Source organism: Erpetoichthys calabaricus, chromosome 4 (assembly GCF_900747795.2).
Source record: "Erpetoichthys calabaricus chromosome 4, fErpCal1.3, whole genome shotgun sequence".
In the NCBI taxonomy this organism is placed as follows: Eukaryota; Metazoa; Chordata; class Cladistia; order Polypteriformes; family Polypteridae; genus Erpetoichthys; species Erpetoichthys calabaricus.
The window spans coordinates 319,551,602-319,574,459 of NC_041397.2; the positions used below are offsets into that span (position 1 = coordinate 319,551,602).

General features: G+C 41.9%; 1 protein-coding gene across 1 annotated transcript in view; it reads right to left on the minus strand.

Moving 5' to 3' along the window:
- Positions 1 to 22,858, minus strand: part of LOC114641131 (uncharacterized) — a 112,784-nt gene that overhangs the window by 28,380 nt on the left and 61,546 nt on the right. The window contains exons 10-12 of the mRNA XM_051925834.1: positions 11,127 to 11,301; positions 3,877 to 3,942; positions 2,602 to 3,787 (exon numbers count right to left, since the gene is read on the minus strand). Of these exons, the coding sequence (XP_051781794.1) occupies positions 2,602 to 3,787; positions 3,877 to 3,942; positions 11,127 to 11,301 (1,427 nt within the window). The remainder of the gene's footprint in view (positions 1 to 2,601; positions 3,788 to 3,876; positions 3,943 to 11,126; positions 11,302 to 22,858) is intronic.

Consider the following 22,858-nt stretch of genomic DNA (forward strand, 5'->3'; position numbering starts at 1 on the left):
TTACTGCACAGCATATTCATCACCATCATCACGTCATATATAGCTATGTGTACTTCGCTATACAGTAAGTGTAAACTTATCTACCGATTTCATATTGCTTAGCAGTTGTCCCTGTAATTAATAGAGTAAAGGGTGGGTTGTAAACAATACAGGGAGGGTTTAAAAACGTCCAAATACACGTTAAATAATTAAATAAATATGGTGTCCCTACTTCGCGGAAATTCAGTTATCGCGGTCAGCCTTGGAACCTATCTCCCGTGGTAAGTGAGGGATTACTGTATATAAAATCTTATTAGAGTCCCTACCTTTCAAAGATCCAAGAGGACATTGGGAAGATCTCTTAATCAATACATCAGAAAAGGAGTGGAAGGTAGCAAAGCAGAGAATTCACTCGAGTTCCATATGCGCAAAGCATAGAATTATTCAACTAAAAATTATATATTGAGCTCATCTGTCTCGCTTAAAACTGTCCAAAATGTTTCCAGGGCAAGATCCAACCTGCGAATGCTGCAACCAAGCTCCTGCCTCACTGGGTCACATGTTCTGGACCTGCACCAAACTAACATCATTTTGGACCAAAATTTTTAAGTGCCTTTCAGACAGCCTTGGGGTCACAATCCCTCCTAACCCATTAACAGCTGTGTTCGGTGTTCTTCCATACGGACTTGAATTGGAGAAGGACAAGCAAACGGTGATTGCATTCACTACACTTTTTCCCTCTTTAAGAAGGGGGATCGGAGGGTGTGTTCCAACTATAGAGGGATCACACTCCTCAGCCTCCCTGGAAAAGTCTATTCAGGGGTCCTGGAGAGGAGGGTCCGTCGGATAGTCGAGCCTCAGATTCAGGAGGAACAGTGTGGTTTTCATCCTGGTCGCAGAACAGTGGACCAGCTCTACACCCTTAGCAGGGTCCTGGAGGGTGCATGGGAGTTTGCCCAACCAGTCTACATGTGTTTTGTGGACTTGGAAAAGGCATTCGACCGTGTCACTCTGGGAATCCTGTGGGGGGTACTCCGAGAGTATGGGGTACCGGCCCCCCTGATAAGGGCTGTTCAGTCCCTGTACGATCGGTGCCAGAGCTTGGTCCGCATTGCCGGCAGTAAGTCGAACCCGTTTCCAGTGAGAGTTGGACTCCGCCAGGGCTGCCCTTTGTCACCGATTCTGTTCATAACTTTTATGGACAGAATTTCTAGGTGCAGCCAGGGTGTTGAGGGGGTCCGGTTTGGTGGGCTCAGGATTGGGTCACTGCTTTTTGCAGATGATGTTGTCCTGTTTGCTTCATCAGGCCGTGATCTTCAGCTCTCTCTGGATCGGTTTGCAGCCGAGTGTGAAGCGGCTGGGATGAGAATCAGCACCTCCAAATCCGAGACCATGGTCCTCAGCCGGAAAATGGTGGAGTGCCCTCTCAGGGTTGGTAGCGAGATCCTGCCCCAAGTGGAGGAGTTCAAGTATCTCGGGGTCTTGTTCACGAGTGAGGGAAGAATGGAGCGTGAGATCGACAGGCGGATCGGTGCGGCATCCGCAGTAATGCGGGCGTTGCATTGGTCTGTCGTGGTGAAAAAGGAGCTGAGCCGCAAGGCGAAGCTCTCAATTTACCAGTCGATCTATGTTCCTACCCTCACCTATGGTCATGAGCTATGGGTAGTGACCGAAAGAACGAGATCGCGAATACAAGCGGCTGAAATGAGTTTCCTCCGCAGGGTGTCTGGGCTTTCCCTTAAAGATAGGGTGAGAAGCTCAGTCATCCGGGAGGGGCTCAGAGTAGAGCCGCTGCTCCTCCACATCGAGAGGAGTCAGATGAGGTGGCTCGGGCATCTGATCAGGATGCCTCCTGGACGCCTCCCTGGTGAGGTGTTCTGGGCACGTCCAACCGGGAGGAGGCCCCGGGGAAGACCCAGGACACGCTGGAGGGACTATGTCTCTCGACTGGCCTGGGAACGCCTTGGGATTCTCCCGGAAGAGCTAGAAGAAGTGGCCGGGGAGAGGGAAGTCTGGGCATCTCTGCTCAAGCTGCTGCCCCCGCGACCCGACCTCGGATAAGCGGGAGACAATGGATGGATGGATGGACACTTTTTGCACACAGACTTATTCTGTTAAATTGGAAGAATCCTAATTCTCCTCTTTATAAGTCAGTGGGAAACCGATGTTTTATATTATTTGAAATTGGAAAAAATCAAATTCTCAGTTAGAGGATCTGTACAAAATTTTTTCAAAACCTGGCAGGATCTGATCAATGTTATTTTAGAATAAGAGAAATAACTATTACCATATTTAATTCACTTCTCCATCCCTTATTTACATATATATTTATTTCTCCCTTTCTTTTGTTTATTGTTGTCTTATTAAAAATCCTTAAGCAATTCTCCTTCGGCTAAGCTCTCCTTCTCAGGGGAGGGGTTTGATTTGTCTTCAATTTTGTTGGGTTATAAATTGATCTGTTTGTATGGAATGATTACAATGAAAATTAATAAAATAAAATAAAAAAAAAAAAAAAAAAAAAAAAGAAGATCCATTGACAGTGGAGCTCAATGCCCTCAGTGACTCATTTATATAAAGTGCCATTACAGATAAAACTAAACTCGTCAAAGTCGCATCACTCACCAAACTACACTGCAGCAGCTGAGCCCCGGCTCCAGTCTCATGATGCATTCAGGGGTCAGAGGTATCTCTGACAGGCCAAGTTGTTTAAGTTCTCCACAGCAGCTGATGACAGAGGCCAGCACAGCACAGTCCACAGCAGATAAAGTCATGTTTCTAAAGTTCATCGTTAACTCCTCTCCAACGGTGTCTCTAATTAACTCCTTATTCTGAGTCTCACAGAGCCAGTGACCTACTTGCAGAGCTTCACTTTTGGCTTTTTCAGGTGTCATGAAGTGGCTCTTCAGTGCAGAGCAGATCATCCAGCAGTACGAGGGGCTGAAGCACATAGAGTACAGGACGGTGTTCTCCTTGACATACTGAAAAGACTCAGCAGCCAGAGCAGCGTCACCAAAGAACTTCTTACAGTACATCAGCCTTTGCTCAGGGAAGAACCCCAGGATCTCTACAAACCGATCGACTCTTTCCATGTCCATGGCTTCCAGGGCTGTTGGTCTGCTTGTTATCAGGACTGAACAGCCCTTCAGTAATGTCCGACTGACCAGACTGGTGACCAGGATGTGGACAGGCACCTCAACGTCTGGGTTTGAGCAGAGCCGACTCTGTGTGAAGTTCAGTTTGAGTTTGTATTCCTCCAGCCCATCAAATATAAAAAGGAGAGATTTAGGATTGTTCAGAACGTGTTTCAGTTGATCATTACTGAGATATTTATAGTGCCTTTCAATCAGTTTGGTCAGTGACATTTGTGGCTCATTCTCATTGTCTAGGAGGTTAAGCTCTCTAAATTTAAACAGGAACACAAATGCAAATCTCTGGTACCGAGTGCCTCTGGCCCAGTCATACATGATCTTCTGAACCATGGTGGTCTTCCCTATTCCCACCACCCCACTGACCACTATGATATTGACTGGATTTACAGTTACAGGACTTTTCCTAAACAGCTGCTCAATCCAGATTCGTTCACATTTCTCTACTGCTCCTTTCTTCATGAGCTCTTCATGAAACCTCCCAGTTTTCATAAGTTCATGTTCAGTCTCCTTATGGTTTCTTGGGTCCTGTATAATGGCCACTAACTCTGTGTATCGTGTCTCACAGCCCACAGCTGTGGTGTATGGATATCCATGAGAACCCTGAACCTCCAGAGTTCTTGTGGATTCACACACAGCCTGTCTGTGTGTCTCATGGAGGTCTAGAAGTCAAAATGAGAGTAAATGAGGAGACCTGATGGCCAGAAGACTGGAGAAACTGCTAAGCAGATGTATAAAAGAAAGGAGTTACCTCTAGCACGAGGGTCAAATACAGGTGGCTCGTTTCTGGTGTCAATCTCCTCTAAGAGTTTCTTTCCTTTGATAAACAAAATAAAGACAGATGGGTCAATAACAGCAGTGAGGGGGTCATCCTGGATGAAAATGTACTTCCTATAAAACATGAAGTTTTGAACTTTATAAAACTGGGCTCTATAATTGTAAATGTGTATAAATTAGATGAAGTACTGATAGACATATGAGACATGGCCAGACCAGTGATATATGTCTAGTTTATTTGGAAGCCATTAGTCATTCACATTAAGGAGACCTCAGAAAGGAGAAAATCCACAAAGGCAGAATAGCAAGCATATTGAGACCAACGTGAAGAGTTCAGAGCAGGACACAGAGAGAACCAATTAGAACATCAGAGAACTGGACAAGAGAACAATTTACATGAAAGCAGGCCATTTCAAATTTCTACATATAATTGTTCACATTTATTTATATTAAACTTCATTGTCCACAAATCCCTCCATTCCTGTGTTCTTTTCAGGTACTTCTGTAATGATTCAATTGATTATCCATCATCTTCCCTTCCATCTACTATGGTATCATTGTCAAACGTAACCTGTTTACTGATAATATTATCAGATTGTTTATGTAGTGTGTATTATAAAGAGCACCAGCCCCAACTCTGATCCTAGAAGGACACCACTTTTAACATTACCTAATTTAGAAGATGTCTACCTACACGAGTAGACCAAGCAAAGACACTAAGCAAGGCAATGGGTCCTCTTATTTAACAAGATATAGTGTTTCTCAATAATCTTCTGCCCTTCAACATGTGTTTACAGGACATTCCTGTGACTGATACTATATGTTTCTCTTGTCCTGTCAACAGTAGAGAGTACAATACTGACAATCTATGACTGCTTCATGTAGCCACTCTTTTGGTGACTTCCTTCTTCTTGGCCTTTGGAACAGTCAGTCTGAATCAGACTTTATTCCAGCATTGGCCACCCAATGTGGACTTCAGGTTGTGGCATTGACTAAGATATGGATCCATCCAGAAAATATGGCAACACCAACAGCACATTCACTCAGCTTCAACTTCTCTTATACCTGGACAGGTATACTGGCTTAGAAGAACAAGAGATTTACACCCCTGGACACTACCCATATCGCTCCATTTTATATATTGGATTGTCTGACACCCTATATTCCAAATCATAACCTTAGATCGTCAAATGAGTGTCTGCGTAAAATTCCAAGAGCAAAACTTAAAAGAAGTGGTGAGGCGGCCTTCTGCTGTAATGCACCTAAAATCTGGAATAGCCTGCCAGTAGGAATTCGCCAGGCTAATACAGTGGAGCACTTTAAAAAACTGCTGAAAACACATTACTGTAACATGGCTTTCTCATAGCTTCATCTTAGTTAAATCCTGATGCTCTGTATATTCAATTAATTATCATAACTATTCATGGTGGCTCTAAAATCCGTACTAACCCCTACTCTCTCTTCTGTTTCTTTTCCTGGTTTTCTGTGGTGGTGACCTGCACCACCACCACCTAATCAAAGCATCATGATGTTCCTGCATTGATGGATTAAAAGCCAGAAGTCTACATGACCATCATCATTAAGTCCTTCCATGAGAACCCTAAAATACAAAGAGGACTGTTTCATTTATGTTAGGTAGAAGGCCCAGACGGGGCTGGGTGGTCTCATGGTCTGGAACCCCTGCAGATTTTATTTTTTTCTCTCCAGCCGTCTGGAGTTTTTTTTTTTTTTTTTTTTTAATTTCTGTCCTCCCTGACCATCGGACATTACTCTTATTCTATGTTAATTAGTGTTGTCTTACTTTAATTCTTACTTTGTCTTTTATTTCTCTTTTCTTTATCATGTAAAGCACTTTGAGCTACATTATTTGTATGAAAATGTGCTATATAAATAAATGTTGTTGTTGTTGTTGTACCACCACCGAATGTTGCCTTTGAGTGCCATGGAATCTCTGTGTCATACCTTATTAACATAAACATTGGTGTTCTTTATCATCCTCTAATCTGCTAAGGAACTTAATGAGCTGGACATGCTTCTCTCCTCCATCCCAGATAATGGAAGTCCACTTCTAGTCCTTGTTGTCCAGAACATTAACCTGGACATTTCAACTACTACTAACCTCCTCACTCTTCTCTATTCTTTTAACCTGTTAGAGCTCTACAAACCACCAACTGACAAAACTAGCAAACTGCTGGACTTGTTCTTTTACAGAACTGCACCCTCACAAACAGAACGGTTAGTCCACCACACACATCATGCCACTTTTCATTCATTTCTCCATGCTTCTTCCTTTTTGTCCCATTACAGTTCCTCCTACGGTGTTCTTTTGCTGTCATCTCTGCTCACTCTCTCCCACCAGTTTCACTTTCCTCTGCTCTCCCCACTCCTGAGCACTTCTCTTCTCTTGATAACAATGATGCCACTGACACCCCGTGCTCAACTCTGTCCTTTTACATTAATGCTATCTGTCCTTTCTCCTCTCTGCCTGAATAGAAAAAAAAAAAAAATGCTCCTACCCATGGCTTTCTGAAGCTCTACACAGCCTATAGACCAAGCTTAAGATAGCCAAAAAGGGTTGAGGAAGTCAAAGACTCAGGCTGATTTGGAGAAGTATACATCTCTCCTATCCTCCTACTCTTCTGGAACTAATTATATTGAAGTAAGTTTTGTTCAGAACATGATTAGCAACATTTCTGACACTCTTAACTTGTTCCCTTCCTTCACCTCAGTCCTCAACACTCTGCCACTTTCACCTCCAGGTTTCTTGACCGTTGACATCTTTGGTACCTTTTCTCAGGAAAAGGTGTCTGTCATCAGTAGTCAGTTCTCATTGGTCAGTCTGCTCCCTCTTGAACACACCACAAACATTTCCATGTTCTCACCACACTACACCACTGATGTTTCCAACTTTGACTAGTCACCTCACTGCCTGTCCACTTGAACCCATCCCCTCATATGTCCCTAATAACTAAATTTATCAAAAAGCCCACACTTGACCATTTCAAGTAGGTCATTAAAGACCAGTGTCTCTCCTCTCCATTCCATCCAAAACATTTCAAAGTGCTGTACATAATAAAACAGACTGCTTGATCCTAGTCAGTCAGGTTACAAGAGTAGCCATTCCACCGGGGTGGCTCTATTCACTGTTGTCAACACATCACGGCTGACTGGAGCTACCAACGTGTCATCAGTCCTCATCCTGTGTCTTCTGCCTTTGATATAGCCAACCATCAGACCCATCCAGTAATGATTGGAGTTATGCATAAAAATTTCACAGGCTTCCCCGTACACAGAAACCAAATATTCTGTAAATAGAATTTTAACACTAGTATCCCTGAAGCCTTTGAAAATATTCTTAATACCAGGTCACCTTAAATTCCCTTGCATCGCCTCATCAGCGTCTTTGTTTTGCAAATGTGTCGATTAGCACTGGCAGCAGGCAGCCTGCTATCCCATCTCACTGAGGCAGCTGAAGTTCTCCCAGCTCAAGTCTGCTTATCAGGGTGTGAGGTGCATTGAATTGTATAGGGTAAATAAAACATTGTTATTTGGAACACATGCGTTTCATGTGTGCTCTGTGACTACAACGACCTTAGTAAATACAGGATGACAGAAAATGCGAGACAAGAAATGTTAAAACATATATTTTTCATGTTATAATAATGAAAAAGGGCGGCACGGTGGCACAGTGTTAGCGCTGCTGCCTCGCAGTTAGGAGACCCGGGTTCGCTTCCCGGGTCCACCCTGCGTGGAGTTTGCATGTTCTCCCCGTGTCTGCGTGGGTTTCCTCCGGGCGTTCCGGTTTCCTCCCACAGTCCAAAGACATGCAGGTTAGGTGGATTGGCGATTCTAAATTGTCCCTAGTGTGTGCTTGGTGTGTGGGTGTGTTTGTGTGTGTCCTGCGGTGGGTTGGCACCCTGCCTGGGATTGTTTCCTGCCCTGTGTTGGCTGGGATTGGCTCCACCAGACCCCCGTGACAGCTGTGTTCGGATTCAGCGGGTTAGGAAATGGATGGATGGATGGATAATGAAAAAATGTAGTTGTGAACTATATCATGTGTGAATCAAATAAACACTTTCACAAAAGAAATAACAAAGCAAGTGCATTTTTTTTCAAGAATATAACTGAAGAAAAAGAAATTGTTCAATTTATATGTCACTATCATGAGAGATAGATAGATAGATAGATAGATAGATAGATAGATAGATAGATAGATAGATAGATAGATAGATAGATAGATAGATAGATAGATAGATAGATAGATAGATAGATAGATAGATAGATAGATAGATAGATAGATAGATAGATAGATAGATAGATAGATAGATAGATAGATAGATAGATAGATAGATAGATAGATAGACAGACAGCTTTATTAATCCCAAGGGGAAATTCACATACTCCAGCAGCAGCATACTGATAAAAAAAACAATATTAAATTAAAGAGTGATAACAATGCAGGTATACAGACAGTAACTTTGTATAATGTTAATGTTTAACCCCCGGGTGGAACTGAAGAGTCGAATAGTGTGGTGGAGGAACGATCTCCTCAGTCTGTCAGTGGAGCAGGACGGTGACAGAAGTCTGTCGCTGAAGCTGCTCCTCTCTCTGGAGATGATCCTGTTCAGTGGATGCAGTGGATTCTCCATGATTGACAGGAGCCTGCTCAGTGCCCGTCGCTCTGCCACAGATGTCAAACTGCCCAGCTCCATGCCCACAATAGAGCCTGTCTTCCTCACCAGTTTGTCCAGGCATGAGGCGTCCCTCTTCTTTATGCTGCCTCCCCAGCACACCACCGCGTAGAAGAGGGTGCTCGCCACAACCGTCTGATAGAACATCTGCAGCATCTTATTGCAGATGTTGAAGGATGCCAGCCTTCTAAGGAAGTATAGTCGGCTCTGTCCTTTATTGCACAGAGCATCAGTATTGGCAGTCCAGTCCAATTTATCATCCAGCTCCACTCCCAGGTATTTATAGGTCTGCACCCTCTGCACACAGTCACCTCTGATAATCACGGGGTCCATGAGGGGCCTGGACCTCGATAGCAGTATCGTCAGCGAACTTTTGCACATGGCAGGACTCGGAGTTGTATTTGAAGTTCGATGTATATAGGCTGAACAGGACTGGAGAAAGTACAGTCCCCTGCGGCGCTCCTGTGCTGCTGACCACAATGTCAGACCTGCAGTTCCAGAGACGCACATACTGAGGTCTGTGTGTAAGATAGTCCACGATCCATGCTACCAGGTATGAATCTACTCCCATCCCTTTCAGCTTGTCCCTAAGGAGCAGAGGTTGGATGGTGTTGAAGGTGCTAGAGAAGTCCAGAAACATAATTCTTACAGCACCACTGCCTCTGTCCAAGTGGGAGAGGGATCAGTGTAGCATATAGATGATGGCATCCTCTGCTCCCACCTTCTCCTGGTATGTGAACTGCAGAGGGTCGAGGGCGTGGAGGACCTGTGGCCTCAGATAATAGCAATATTACCAATAGCAATCGATACAAAGTAGACATGTCAGAGGTAAGGACTGTTGTCATGTAATCAAGAGGCTGTGGGTTCGACCCGGGGTCCTCCATGCATTTACCGTTTTGAGTAGTGAGCTATTTTTATTACTATTATATAATAAAAGGATACATTTAATTTGAGTCTGTAACACCTGGTGTAAATTTATGGTACTTGTAAAAGTTAGCACTGAAGGGATAAAAGCAGACATGCAAAAGCAGCTCAATAATTTCTTTTCTGGTGTCTTGTGGAGCAAACAAGACACCAAAGTGTCCATGGTGAACGATTTTTTATTCAAGAATCCAAGAATAAAAGTGAATTAAAAAAAACATTGAATTTTTAACCTGTTTGATAGATTATTTTAGTGAATTTTAATGGCCAATCAGCACTTGTTTTAATGAAGGATTATTTAAGAAGATACCTACAATGCACTTTTAATATGGCACACTTTGTTTGAAATAAAAAGCACTTTGTACTAATTGTGCACCACTCTTGTTGTAGTGTCATCACTGCCCTAGTCATCCTCGGTCTCCCGACTATTGGTGATCCGGGTCTGAGACAATGCAGCTGTGGGCAAACAGGTCAACACAGGCAATCTACTCCATACAACTCTGGATGATCCTGCAATTCTATAAGCAGACAAAGGTTGATGTCCAAGTTGTTGAAGTTTCAGTTGTGACTCAAAGCATTCTTGGTCTGACTTCTCCGATCCTTCTGATAACTTACTCGTCCAGTTGAATAGCTACAATTGGGTGGAGTTCGGTTCCCATTTCCTGAAATCAGCTGCTTTGGAGCTCATAGACTATTTTAACACTTCTGATATTAAGACTATAATGAGGTATGCTTGTATAAGCATCATACATAGTGTTAAATGGATTGGATTTAAAATGATTCTGATCTCTTATAAATGAAAACACACTCAGCTAAGTAATATACCACTGAAGAAAAATCAGCACTTTTACCACAGAGCTTTTTATACTTTATAATAATCCTCAAAATCTCCAAGTAAGTCTTAAACAAATGCAGTTGCATTAACAGACAAGGGACATTTTGTAGTAGCCAAGTAACACAACAAGCTATTTTAGCATAGAAAGGAATATAAGAAATGTTCTGTTCCGTCATCCTACACCTCCTAGAGTGACACACTTCACCTCCTCCATGACTATTATTTACTGCTAAAATACCGACAGAATCTCCTTAGATACTCCTCATTTTCTGTGATATTTCTTTTCAAATGCCTTTTAACTTTCCTAATATTCTGCCAAAAAAGTCATGAACTGTCTGGCATGGAAGCACAGGCCTTAAGAAGGGAAAAACAGTTGAGAATTTTAAAGAAAAAGAAATCTCCAGTAGTGTCAGATGAAAAACAAAAGAGATGACCTTCATAGCAGTCAGATGAAAGGTACCTGACAACGAGTCTGTAAAGGCCTGGACAGAGGTGGACAAATGAGCCTGTGATTATCAGTTTGTTACAGAAAAATCAAGACTGAGTCTAAAGGCATCAGAGGGCACACTGAACTTAGGACTTAATACTGTCAGGGGAGTTACAGGTGCCTCTGTGGAAATCATGGGTCCTATCAGTACTGTGAAGAGAAACCTGTACGAATGAATAAAGCAGGTGGTCTACAATGTTGTATTTTGTATTGTGTTTTACCATCTAATTCACTTCTTTGTGTGTTTGGACATTGAGAATTTTACTGTGAATAAAACTCTTTCAACTTACTCGCTTTTGTCACCTCCTCCATTAATGTTATGAGGTTTGAAGACTTGAATGTTTCAAGTTGCTCAGCCAGCGCCTCCCACAGGCTGATTAACGCCATTTTGTCCTTCTTCATCACTTCACTGATGAAGGACTCCACATCTTCTGTCGCCTCAGGCTCTTCTTTGGCTTTCACCATCTGAAAAACAAAAAAGATGTTATGTTTAAGATGGACTAGTCTCTCTGGCTTTTGTGTAAATATCTTCTTTATGTCCTTTATTGGTCATGTTTGGTCCTCTGATTACTACAATTTATGTTATCATTTTCTTAGCTTATTATTTGTATAATTATGTATTTTGATCAGTTTTGTTTATTGTTTGATTTCTATGTGTGGATGCTTGTTTTGCCAGGTCCTTTGTGTTTTGAGAGTAGTCCTTCAAGAGGCAGGGCCACCTGTTAATTTACACTGAGAGAGTGCAGGTCCTATGAACATTTTATAGGGCTAGGAGAATTATAACATTACAAAGATTTAGATGAGAATAGCCATTTAGTCCTACATCCTAAATCCCCCAAAATAACAAGTCATCTAGTTTTGAGGGTCCATAAACTCCAACTGTCTTCAACACTACTTGTTAGCTTATTCCTAATGTTTGTGTGAAATTTACTATTAACAAGTTTCCAACTGTGTCCCCGTGTTCTTAACTCATTTTAAAGTCACAGTCTCGATCCATTGTACTAATTCCCTTCGTAATGTTAAACACTTCAATCATGTCACCTCTTAATCACCTTTTGCTTAAACAGTAAAGACTCAGCTCTTTTCATCTTTCCTCATAATTCATCCCCCTTAAACCTGTAATCAGCCTAGTCACTCTTCTCTGATCCAACACCTCCATGCTTCCACAGGTATGTCATCTGGACCAACGGCCTTTCCATTTTTCATCCTCTTCATAGCTGTCCTTACTTCTTCCTTGCTAATCCGTTGCACTTCCTGATTCACTATCTCCACATCATCCAACCTTTTCTCTCTGTCGTGCTCTTCATTCATCAGCCTCTCAAAGTCCTCTTTCCATCTGCTCAACACACTCTCCTCGCTTGTGTGTACGTTTCCATCTTTATCCTTTATCACCCTAACCTGCTGCACATCTTTCCATATTCGGCCCCTCTGTCTCACCCACTGGTCCTTTTCTCCCTCCTTAGTGTCCAACCTCTCATACAACTCATTATACGCCTTTACTTTAGCCTTCGCCACCTCTCTCTTCACCTTGCGCCTTACCTCCTTGTACTCTTGTCTACTTTCTGCATCTCTCTGACTACCCCACTTCTTCTTTGCCATCCTCTTCCTCTGTATACTCTCCTGTATTTCCTCATTCCACCACCAGGATTCCTTTTCCTCCTTCCTCTTTCCAGATGTCACCCCAAGCACCCTTCTTGCTGTCACCCCTACTACATCTGCTGTAGTTTCCCAGCTGTCTGGTAACTCTTCACTGCCACCCAGTGCCTGTCTCACCTCCTCCCTAAACTCAATCTTGCAGTCTTCCTTTTTCAACTTCCACCATGTGATCCTTGGCTCTGCCCTCACTCTCCTCCTCTTCTTGATCTCCAACATCATTCTACAGACCACCATCCTATGCTGCTTAACTACACTTTACCCGGCCAACACTTTGCTGTCTTCAAACTCCTTCAGATCAACTCTTCTGCATAGGATGTAATCTGCCTGTGTGCATCTTCCTCCACTCTTGTACGTCAACCTATGTTCCTCCCTCTTCTTAAAATATGTATTCACCACAGCCATGTCCATCGTTTTGGCAAAATCCACTATCCTCTGATCTTTTTCATTCCTCTCCTTGACACCATACCTACCCATCACCTCCTCGTCTCCACTGTTCCCTTCATCAACATGCCCATTGAAATCCGCTCCAATCACCACTTTCTGTCCCTTGAGTACACTGTTCATCACTTCATCCAACTCACTCCAAAAATCTTCTCTCACCCATTGCACACCCAACACGCGGTGCATATGCACCAACAACATTCATCATCACACCTCAAATTTCCAGCTTCATAATCATTACTCTGCCTGACACTCTTTTCTCCTCCAAAACACTCTTGACATATTGCTCCTTCAGAGTAACTCCTACCCCATTTCTCCTCCCATCCACACCATAATAGAACAATTTGAATCCACTTCCAATCCACCTGGCCTTACTCCCCTTCCATTTAGTCTCTTGCATGCACAATGTACTGTATCAACCTTCCTTCTCTCCATCATATCTGCTAATTCTCTCCCCTTTCCAGTCATACTGCCAACATTTATAGTTCCTACCCTCAGTTCCACTCTCTTTACTTTCCTCCTCTCCTCCTGCCTCCGGACGCGTCTCCCCGCTCTTCTTCTCCTTCTTCTTAAGCCAACAGTAGCCCACTTTCCGCCAGCACCCTGTTGGCTAACAATACTGGAGGCGGTCGTTGTTAACCCGGTGCTCGACCGTTCTGGTATGGAAATTTGTATTGTTGTCCGCATATTGATTTGGCAAAATTTTACACCGGATGCCCTTCCTGACATAACCCTCCCCACTTATCCGGGCTTGGGACCGGCATGAAGAAACACACTGGTTTGTGCATCCCCTGTGGCTGGGTTATACTTTAGAGTCCACTATGACTTCTAAATTCTTCTCACAAGGTGTACTCTCGATTTTCAGACCTCCCATTGTGTATTCAAACCTCACATTTTTACTTCCTATAATAATAACACCACATTTTATTTATATAGCACCTTTCCCACGCTCAAGGCACTTACAGAATATAATAAAGAACGGCAGCGTATACAGTATATAGCATTGTACAAACCAGATAAATAAAGAAGATTAAGACAGTGAATTCTGAAAAAAAAAAACAGACAACATAATTGATGGTCCAGCACACACACACAGGTTATATGAGCATTTTGACAGAGAAGTAAACTGAGAGAAAGGTAATAAAGTCAAGTCGAGCTAAAAGCCTTCCTGAACAGATGAGTTTGGAGTTGTTTTTTAAAAGGAATTCATGGAGTCAGCTGACCTGATTAATTTCGGTAGGTCTGGGCGCTATACAGCTGAAGGCCCAGTCACCCATAGAGTGTAGATTAGTGTGGGGCACAACAACATTTCCAGAATCAGAGGACCTTAGTGGGTGGGCAGGCACATAGTGATGGAGGTCACTGATGTAGTTTGGCGCGAGGTTATTTAAGACTTTGTAGGTTATAAGTAGGATTTTATATTCGATTCTGTAGGACACAGGGAGCCAGTGAAGAGCAGGATGGGTGTGATGTGCTCGCTGCTGCTGGTTTGAGTAAGGACTCTTACAGCTGAGTTTTGAATAAGCTGGAGCTGTGATATAAGATTAGAAGGGGCACCCGCCAGTAGGGAATTACAATAATCGATGCGGGATGTGATAAAAGCATGGACAAGTTTCTCAGCATTAGAGAAGGAGAGGAAGGAGCAAACATGGGATATGTCATGGAGGTGAAAGTAAGAAAGTTTCTTAATGTGATTTATGTGGGCGGAATAAGAGAGGGAGGAATCAAAAATGACACCAAGATTTTTTACAGTAGAGGCAGGTCTGATGAGATCACCGCCAAGATAGACTGGGAAGGAGCTCGTTTTATTAAGTTGCATTTTAGTCCCAATTTGCAGGAGTTCAGTTTTATTGTAATTTAATTTTAAAGAGTTCTGCTCCATCCAGGTTTTAATTTCACTAAGGCTGGTTGTGAGTTGAGAAAGCTCTGATGAAGTTCCACTTTTAACAATGAAGTAGAGTTGAGTATCATCTGCATAAAAATGATAACCCTGTCCATAGCTATGTCTAATATGGCCAAGGGGAAGCATATAAACACAGAAAAGCAGAGGACCGAGGACCGAGGACAGAGCCTTGAGGGACTCCTTGTGTTACTGGCGCTGAGCTGGATCTGCTGTTGCCAAGACTAACAAACTCTAGCCTATCAGTCTTGCCTATGTGTAATACTTTACATTTACTGACATTAAATTTCATCTGCCACAAATCTGCCCAAACCTGTATGCTGTCCAAGTCCCCATGTGATGATTCAACAGATTCCACATTATCTACCAATCCACCTATCTTGGTATCATCTGCAAACTTAACCAGCTTGTTTTTTTATATTCCTATCCAAATCATTAATATATATGAAAAATAGCAGCAGCTCCAGCATTGACGCCTGCTGGACACCAATCTTAACATCAGCCAATTCTGATAAAGTTCCTAGCACTGTCACCCTCTACTACCTGTGTCTGAGCCAATTCTGCACCCATCTACATACCACATCCTGAACTCCCACTTCTTTTAGTTTGATGCCAAACCTCCCATGTGGCACCTCATCAAATGTGTTCTGAAAGTCAAGATAAATGATATCATCTGCTCCACTCTGATCAGGTCATTTTGTTGTTTCCACATAGAACTCCAGCATGTTAGTAAAACATGACCAACCTCTTCTGAACCCATGCTGACTGTTCAATCTTTTTCTTATAATTCCTTTAATTTTCCTATGATGCATGTTAAGCCTATTGTTGCTTGGATCTGCCCATCACCCTTTTTATATAATGAGATTTTCCAGTCCTTCAGAATTTCCCTAGTACACAGTGACATTAAAAATATGTGTTTGGCTTATAGCTGTACTTACTATCCTGCTTAAGAACTCAAGGGTAAATATTATCTGGTCCTAGTGATTTTCTTGACTCCAGCACTACTCCCACTACAATTTCCAAATTCCTTAGTGCCACCTTTGTAGTCCCTATAACCACTGGGAGGTTATCTACTTCCTCACATGTGAAAACCTCAGAAAACTGCAGATCTAGGAGGAGGGGAGGCTGGGGAGCATGTGCTGATACAGCACGCTGCTGAACCCACCACATGACCCGAGTGCAGCCATGCAACACGTGGCACCTCCGCATCACAATCGAACAGTGTGAGTTTTTTTAATTTCCATTGGGTAAAGTACCAGTCCAGCTACCATCTCCCAAGTTTTCTCTGTGAGCTGGAGGACCTAGTTGCAGGGCTTGATGCAGATTAATGTCATGCCAAGGACAAAACAAAAGGCTTTGCTCAAGGGCCCAATTGTCACTTCTGGTGTTTTTCGGGATTTGAAATGGCCACTTTCCAATTGCTACAGCAGATCCTTAGCCTTAGAGCCACCACTCTGCCAGTTTAGCATTTAGAGCATCTGCTATTTCACTGTTTGCATTTTTAAATTTCCTTTTACTACTCCTGATGCACTTCACCTCCTTCTTGACTGTACTCTTACTATTAAAATGCTGAAAGAAAGAATCTCTTAGGCTCTTCTTTTGTCTTATCTGCCTTTTAGCCTCCCTAACCTTCTTCTTAATGGTTGCCCTCCTGTTCTCATATGCCCTATGATTCACATTTAAGTAACTAGTCTTATATGCTTTATCCATCTTTGTTTTCCTTTGCAACTTCTCTTGTTTATCTCAATATTCACCCATTTAAAGTTCTTTTTTCTTTTATTTCCTACTATCTCCAAATATAGGCATGTACCTGTCCTGCATTACATGTAAAGCATATTTAAACCTGTTCCACTGCTCCTCAACTGTCTCCACACTTAACACTAGAATTACGAAAGCCTACAAAAAAACTTGTAATTCCGGTCCACATTAAATCCCTTCACACCTGTCCGTCAGAGTCTTTGGTCTTGTAAATGTGTCGATCAACACAAGCAGTAAGCAGCCTACTAAACCTTCCCCCCACCCATCGCCGCAGCTCAAATTGCAAAGAAGAACCTCAGTGCTCCATGTTTATCATGGAGTGAGTTGCCCAGAGTGGTATAGGGAAATACAGTATATCGTTATTTGGAACACTTGCATTTCATGTGTGTTCCATGTCTACAACAATCTATGTAAACACATTGTTAAAAATGTTTTTCATGTTTAAGTAATAAATAACAAAATGTAGTCATGAACTGTATAATATGTGAAGCCTGAAGTCCACATATCAAATAAACACTTTCACAAAAGGTGCAAGTATAATACAACAGCTTCCATTGTGCAGTGGTAAGATCTGCTTTCTTGTAATCAAGAGGTGGCTGGTTCGATCCTTGCTGCCTCATAAATTTACCGTTTTGAGTAGTGAGCTGCTCTTTTTCTTAATAATATACAATAAACACATACGTTTGATTGTGTCTGTAACAGCCGGTGTAAATTTATAGTACTTGTAGAAGTCAGCGTATAATAATGCAGTATTATATGAAAACGAACAGCGTCAGATCGGGTGTAAATTTATGCTGACGATTTTAGTAAGGGTCAGATCCGTGTGGGGGGGGTTGGGGGGGGAGGGGGGGGGTTTAGGGTGGGCTGGTACAGGATTAACGTGACTGACAGAATAAAACTGAAGAAAAGCTAACTTTTACAAGTACAGTGGAACCTCGGTTCATGACCATAATTCGTTCCAAACCTCTGGTCGTAAACCGAATTGGTCGTGAACCAAAGCAATTTCCCCCATAGGATTGTATGTAAATACAATGAATCCGTTCCAGACCGTACAAACTGTATGTAAATATATATATTTTTTAGTTTTTAAGCACAAATATAGTTAATTACACCATAGAATGCACAGTGTAATAGTAAACTAATGTAAAAACATTGAATAACACTGACAAACACCCTGCCTGCTCTCTCTCTCTCTCTGTCTTACATTGCAGCAGTTCAGCAGTTCACGTCTGACCGAGAACAATGCAACACGTGCGGAAATCATCAGTGCGCACAAACCGAAAGGAAAACTGGCTTGTTTGTATACCGAGTGTGTGGTTGTGAACCGAGGCAAAAGTCTGGCAAACTTTTTGGTCGTAAACCGAGTTGTACATGTACTGAGGCGTTCGTGAACCGAGGTCCCACTGTACCATAAATTTACACCCAACCTGACGCTGTTTGTTTTCAAATAATATTGCATTAGTACTATGATGCTTTCTGATTGGTATTGTTCAGGTCATAAAATAATTTCTTCAAAATGTCACATATCTTTGTCTCTTTCTTTTTTCCCCCCGGTGCTGCATTGACATCATGGAGCAGAAGGCGTGAGCTTATTCAGTGCAAAAAAAACACATGGGTGGCCGGTTGCTGTGTGCTACAACATGCTTGACCAGGCGGCGATCAATGCACATGTACTGCACAAGGCATGCATGGGTCCATTGAGAAAAAAAAGAGTGTTCTTTGCTCAGCTTGCAGAAGAACGTCATCGTCGCTTCTTACAAGTAAAGGTGATGGAAAAAGAAAAAGAGGATGCAACATCGACAAGCTTCTGTTTCAAGACCACCGCCATCTCCCAGGAAAACAACTCAGTCAGTTTCAGGTGCTCTCTTCAATGTAATAGAAACCACAGCATAGAGAGAAGTGTGCGCAATGCAACAGGTACACATGTCGTAAATGTAGGAAGGACGGTCCTTGGGTGTGTGGGAACTGTTAACATTTGAATCTGATGATTGCATATAGCGCTGAACTGACCTGTCTGTACTATTCTTTCCTCTGCATGTCCTGGAGTACAAAAGAAACACCACCATGCACCGAAATGTGGAGACTGGGCAAAAAAAAAAAAAAAAAACTGCAAGAAGGGAAGGCATGCAAATTTGTCGACAGCACCAAATTCCTGGGCATCCACCTGGAGAAGGACCTCAGCTGGTCCCTCAACACCAGCTCCCTACACAAGAAAGCCCAACAGCGTCTCTTCTTTCTGAGAAGACTGAGAAAGGCCCAGCTCCCACCACCGATCCTGACCACCTTCTATAGAGGAACTATCGAGAGCATCCTGAGCGGCTGCATCACTGTCTGGTTTGGGAATTGTGCCATATCGGACCGCAAGACCCTACAGCGGATAGTGAGGACAGCAGAGAAGATCATCGGGGTCCCTCTCCCCTCTATTGAAGACATCTACACCACACGCTGCATCCGCAAAGCCACCAGCATTGTGGCTGATCGGACACACCCCTCTCACACACACTTCACCCTCCTGCCATCTGGAAAAAGGTACCGAAGCATTCGGGCACACACATCCAGACTGTGCAACAGCTTTTTTCCACAAGCCATCCGTCTTCTCAACAAAAAGGGACTGGACTGATAAACACACACACACGCACGCACACACACAAACATTATCACTTAGCTTAACTCAACTACCTCAAAACATTGAGATTGGACTGACTAATCAACACAAGCTTAAACACACTGACCTACACTACCAAACTATCGTACACACCAATCTGTAAATGCTTTCTTTTTTTGCACAATATCCACTACTGGTTTACTTTTTGCACTAACTTCTTTACTTCCTAATTTTTTTGCTGCTAAACTAAGGAATGTTTACTGTTTCTCCACTACCTCAACTCATCACCACAACACCATATTATTATGTTACGTTTGTGTTTTTTTTGTCGCACTGTCACTTGTTGCTTTTGTTTGCACATTGCACGTGCACTTTGTTGTCTGTTGTCTGGTTAAAAAAAGTCTTCCTTAGATAGTTAGTTAGTTTTTGTTGATTTATGCTGTAATTCATGCTAGGTAATTCATGTTAGGTAATTTATGTTAGGTCAATCTGTCTTGTCTCTGCTAGCCAGCTAACTAGGCCTCTTAGTTAGCTAGTTTAGTTTTTTCTGTTAATTTATGTTGTAAATTTATGTTGCATGTAGCACCTTGGTCCTGGGGGAACGTTGTTTCGTTTCACTGTGTACTAACTGTATATGGTTGAAGTGACAATAAAGCCTACTTGAACTTGAACTTATATGAATAATATGAATAATGTTGCATCAGTGCTACGTTTTGTAAACTGTACTATACAGGTCATAAAATGAATAATTCCAAATATCATATATACCTATGTCTCTGTTTTTTATTTGTCAGTGCGGCTTTGACATCATGGACCATAAGGTGCACACTAATTCAGCGTAAGCAGGAACACTAAATAAAACTGAATAAAAAAAATTCAGGTGACAATGAGATACGAAGAAGGCAGATTCACCAGCACTTGTGTGTCAGCTTTTTTCCCTCCAGATCAGGGAATTTACAGTTGCATTGTCTCAAAACACCAATCACATCTACAATTATTCCCAGTTTCAAATACAAACTAACAGCGCCAGATCTGGGGTGGTGGTGGTATGGGTTGTATCGTAATTGTGACTGAGATAATAAAAGTGAAAAAAAAAGCTAACTTTTACAAGTATTATAAATTTACACCGTCTGTTAAAGACACAAATCAAATGTATGTTTTGATTGTATATTAGTAATAATAAGAGCAGCTCACTACTCAAAACGGTCAATTTGCGAGGTAGCAATGATCGAACCAGACACCTCTTGATCACAATGGAAGCTGTGGTATTATACTTGCACCTTTTGTAAAAGTGTTTATTTGATATTTGGACTTCAGGCTTCCCACATTATACAGTTCATGATTACATTTTGTCATTTATTAGTAAAACATGAAAAACATTTGTTTTAACAATATGTATACATAGATTGTTGTAGACACGGAACACACATGAAATGCATTTGTTCCAAATAACGATAGAATTGTATAGAGAAATACAGTATAAGTACCTCACTCCATGATAAACATGGAGCACTGAGGTTCTTCTTTGCGAAATGAGCTGCAGCGATGGGTGTGGGGGAAGAGATTGTAGGCTGCTTACTGCTTGTGCGGATCGACATATTTACAAGACAAAAGACGCTGATGGAGAGGTGCAAAAGGATTTAAGGTGGGCCAGAATTATGAGTTTTTTTGTAGGCTTTGTTAATTCTAATGTTCAAAGCATATCCAGTTGATCCCTTTAAGACTTTGCTGCATCTGCTCAAAATTTGCCCTGCCAAAGTTAAACTTAATAGTTTTAGTTTTTGCACCCCACACTCTTCCAAAAACACTGAAGATTTTATTATAGTATGGTTACAAGACCCCAGTCACCCATGGCTATATCATTACCCTGTAAACTTGCCTTTTAATATTAATAAAAAATGCTAATTTAAATTACTGTCGGCATTAAGTGGTCTGTAGCACACTCTTAAAATAAGCCCTCTTTTCTTAATTCAATCCAACAGAAGAGAGGATTTGTATTTATATTCTGTTTAACATAAACCGCAACCCCCCCAAATATTCTGTTTTGTCTATCCTTCTTCATAAATGTGAATGTTCTATTCATCTCCATCTTTGTTATTTAGCCAGGTTCTTGTTATTCTATAATATCATAATCATACTCTGCCACATACAACTCAGAATTCCTTGTTTTATTTTTGGTACTACTAGTATTAAGGCAAACAATTTTAACGTGTTACTCATTTTACTTTCATTAACTTTGGGTTAGAATTTAAGTTACTACGCATATTTGTTTTTATACTTTTGCTTGTCCCTTCATGTACAGTTCTAAATTTGCCCTTTCAAACTTCTTGCCCCCCAACTCTCGACTAACCGAATCATATGCCTCCTTAACACATTGGTTTCCCTCCTGTTCAGCAGATGTAATCTGTTGTCATGGAACAAGTCCAAAAGAAGTCCCAATGCCCAGTAATCCTATACCTTTCTACCCTACATCAAGATTTGAGCTACATGTTAAGCCTTCTAATCTCCTCAATCTTACCCTGGACTGGCACAGGCAGAATTTTGGAGAAGACTACCTTGTCAGTTCTGCTCCTTAACCTGGCACCTAACTCTTTAAATTTGGATAGCAGAACTCACAGCCTACCTTTATACATGTCATTTTTTTCAACATAGACAATGACAATTGGATCCACCCTTCTCTGTCCAAGAGTCTATCAACCCTTCCAAGGAGGTCTCCCACATCTGCACCAGGAAAGAAACACACTGTGCAAGACTCTCTGTCACTGGAGCAAACCTGCACTTCAAAATCTGTAATGACTGAGTCACAACCCCTCTCTAGTTTTGAGGTGGCCCTTTAAAGCTCCTGATAGATCAAGATAGATCAAGACAGAGATAGATCGAATGAAGATAGATCAGACAGAGATAGATAGATTGATGTGAAAGACACAATGTAACAGACAGACAGATAAACAGATGGATAGATATTTTTTGACTCCAAGGGGAAATTTGGCTTTTCATAGAAGCTCTCTAAATAAATAAATGGGTAGATCAGTAACTAAATAAATATACACACACACACACACACACACACACACACACACACACACACACACACGCACACAAAGCAAAAGAATGAACGGTTCTGTCTTGGCTGTCATAATCCTAGTGAGCATTAAACAGATGTATTGCGGTTTGTATAAAAGACCCCCCATTGCATTTCTTGACACACTTCTGCCATATAATTCATTGGCTGTTATATTTATAGTCGGAGGTGTACAGAGTGAAGAGTAAAGGAGATAGGACTGATCCTTGTGCTGTGTCAATGTTACACACCATAGGACACCATAGGCTCATCCGCCTGCATATTAGTGAGCTGACCCTTTAACAGGGATGGGTGGATGGTATTGAAGGCACTGGAGAAATAATAATAATAATTAAAAAAAAAAAAAAACAATCCTCACAGTGCTGCCAGTTTGGTCCGAGTGAGAATAAGCCTAATGGAGAAGATATATACTGCAGTGGGCCCAGGTGGTCTGCCACAAGAGGATTCATATAATCCATGACTAATTTCTCAAAGATCTTCATCATGATATGAGATGTACTGTATGTGCCATAGGTCTGTAGTCATTAGGTGAAATGGCAACTGCCTTCTTTAGAATAACAACTATGCAGGATGTTTCCAT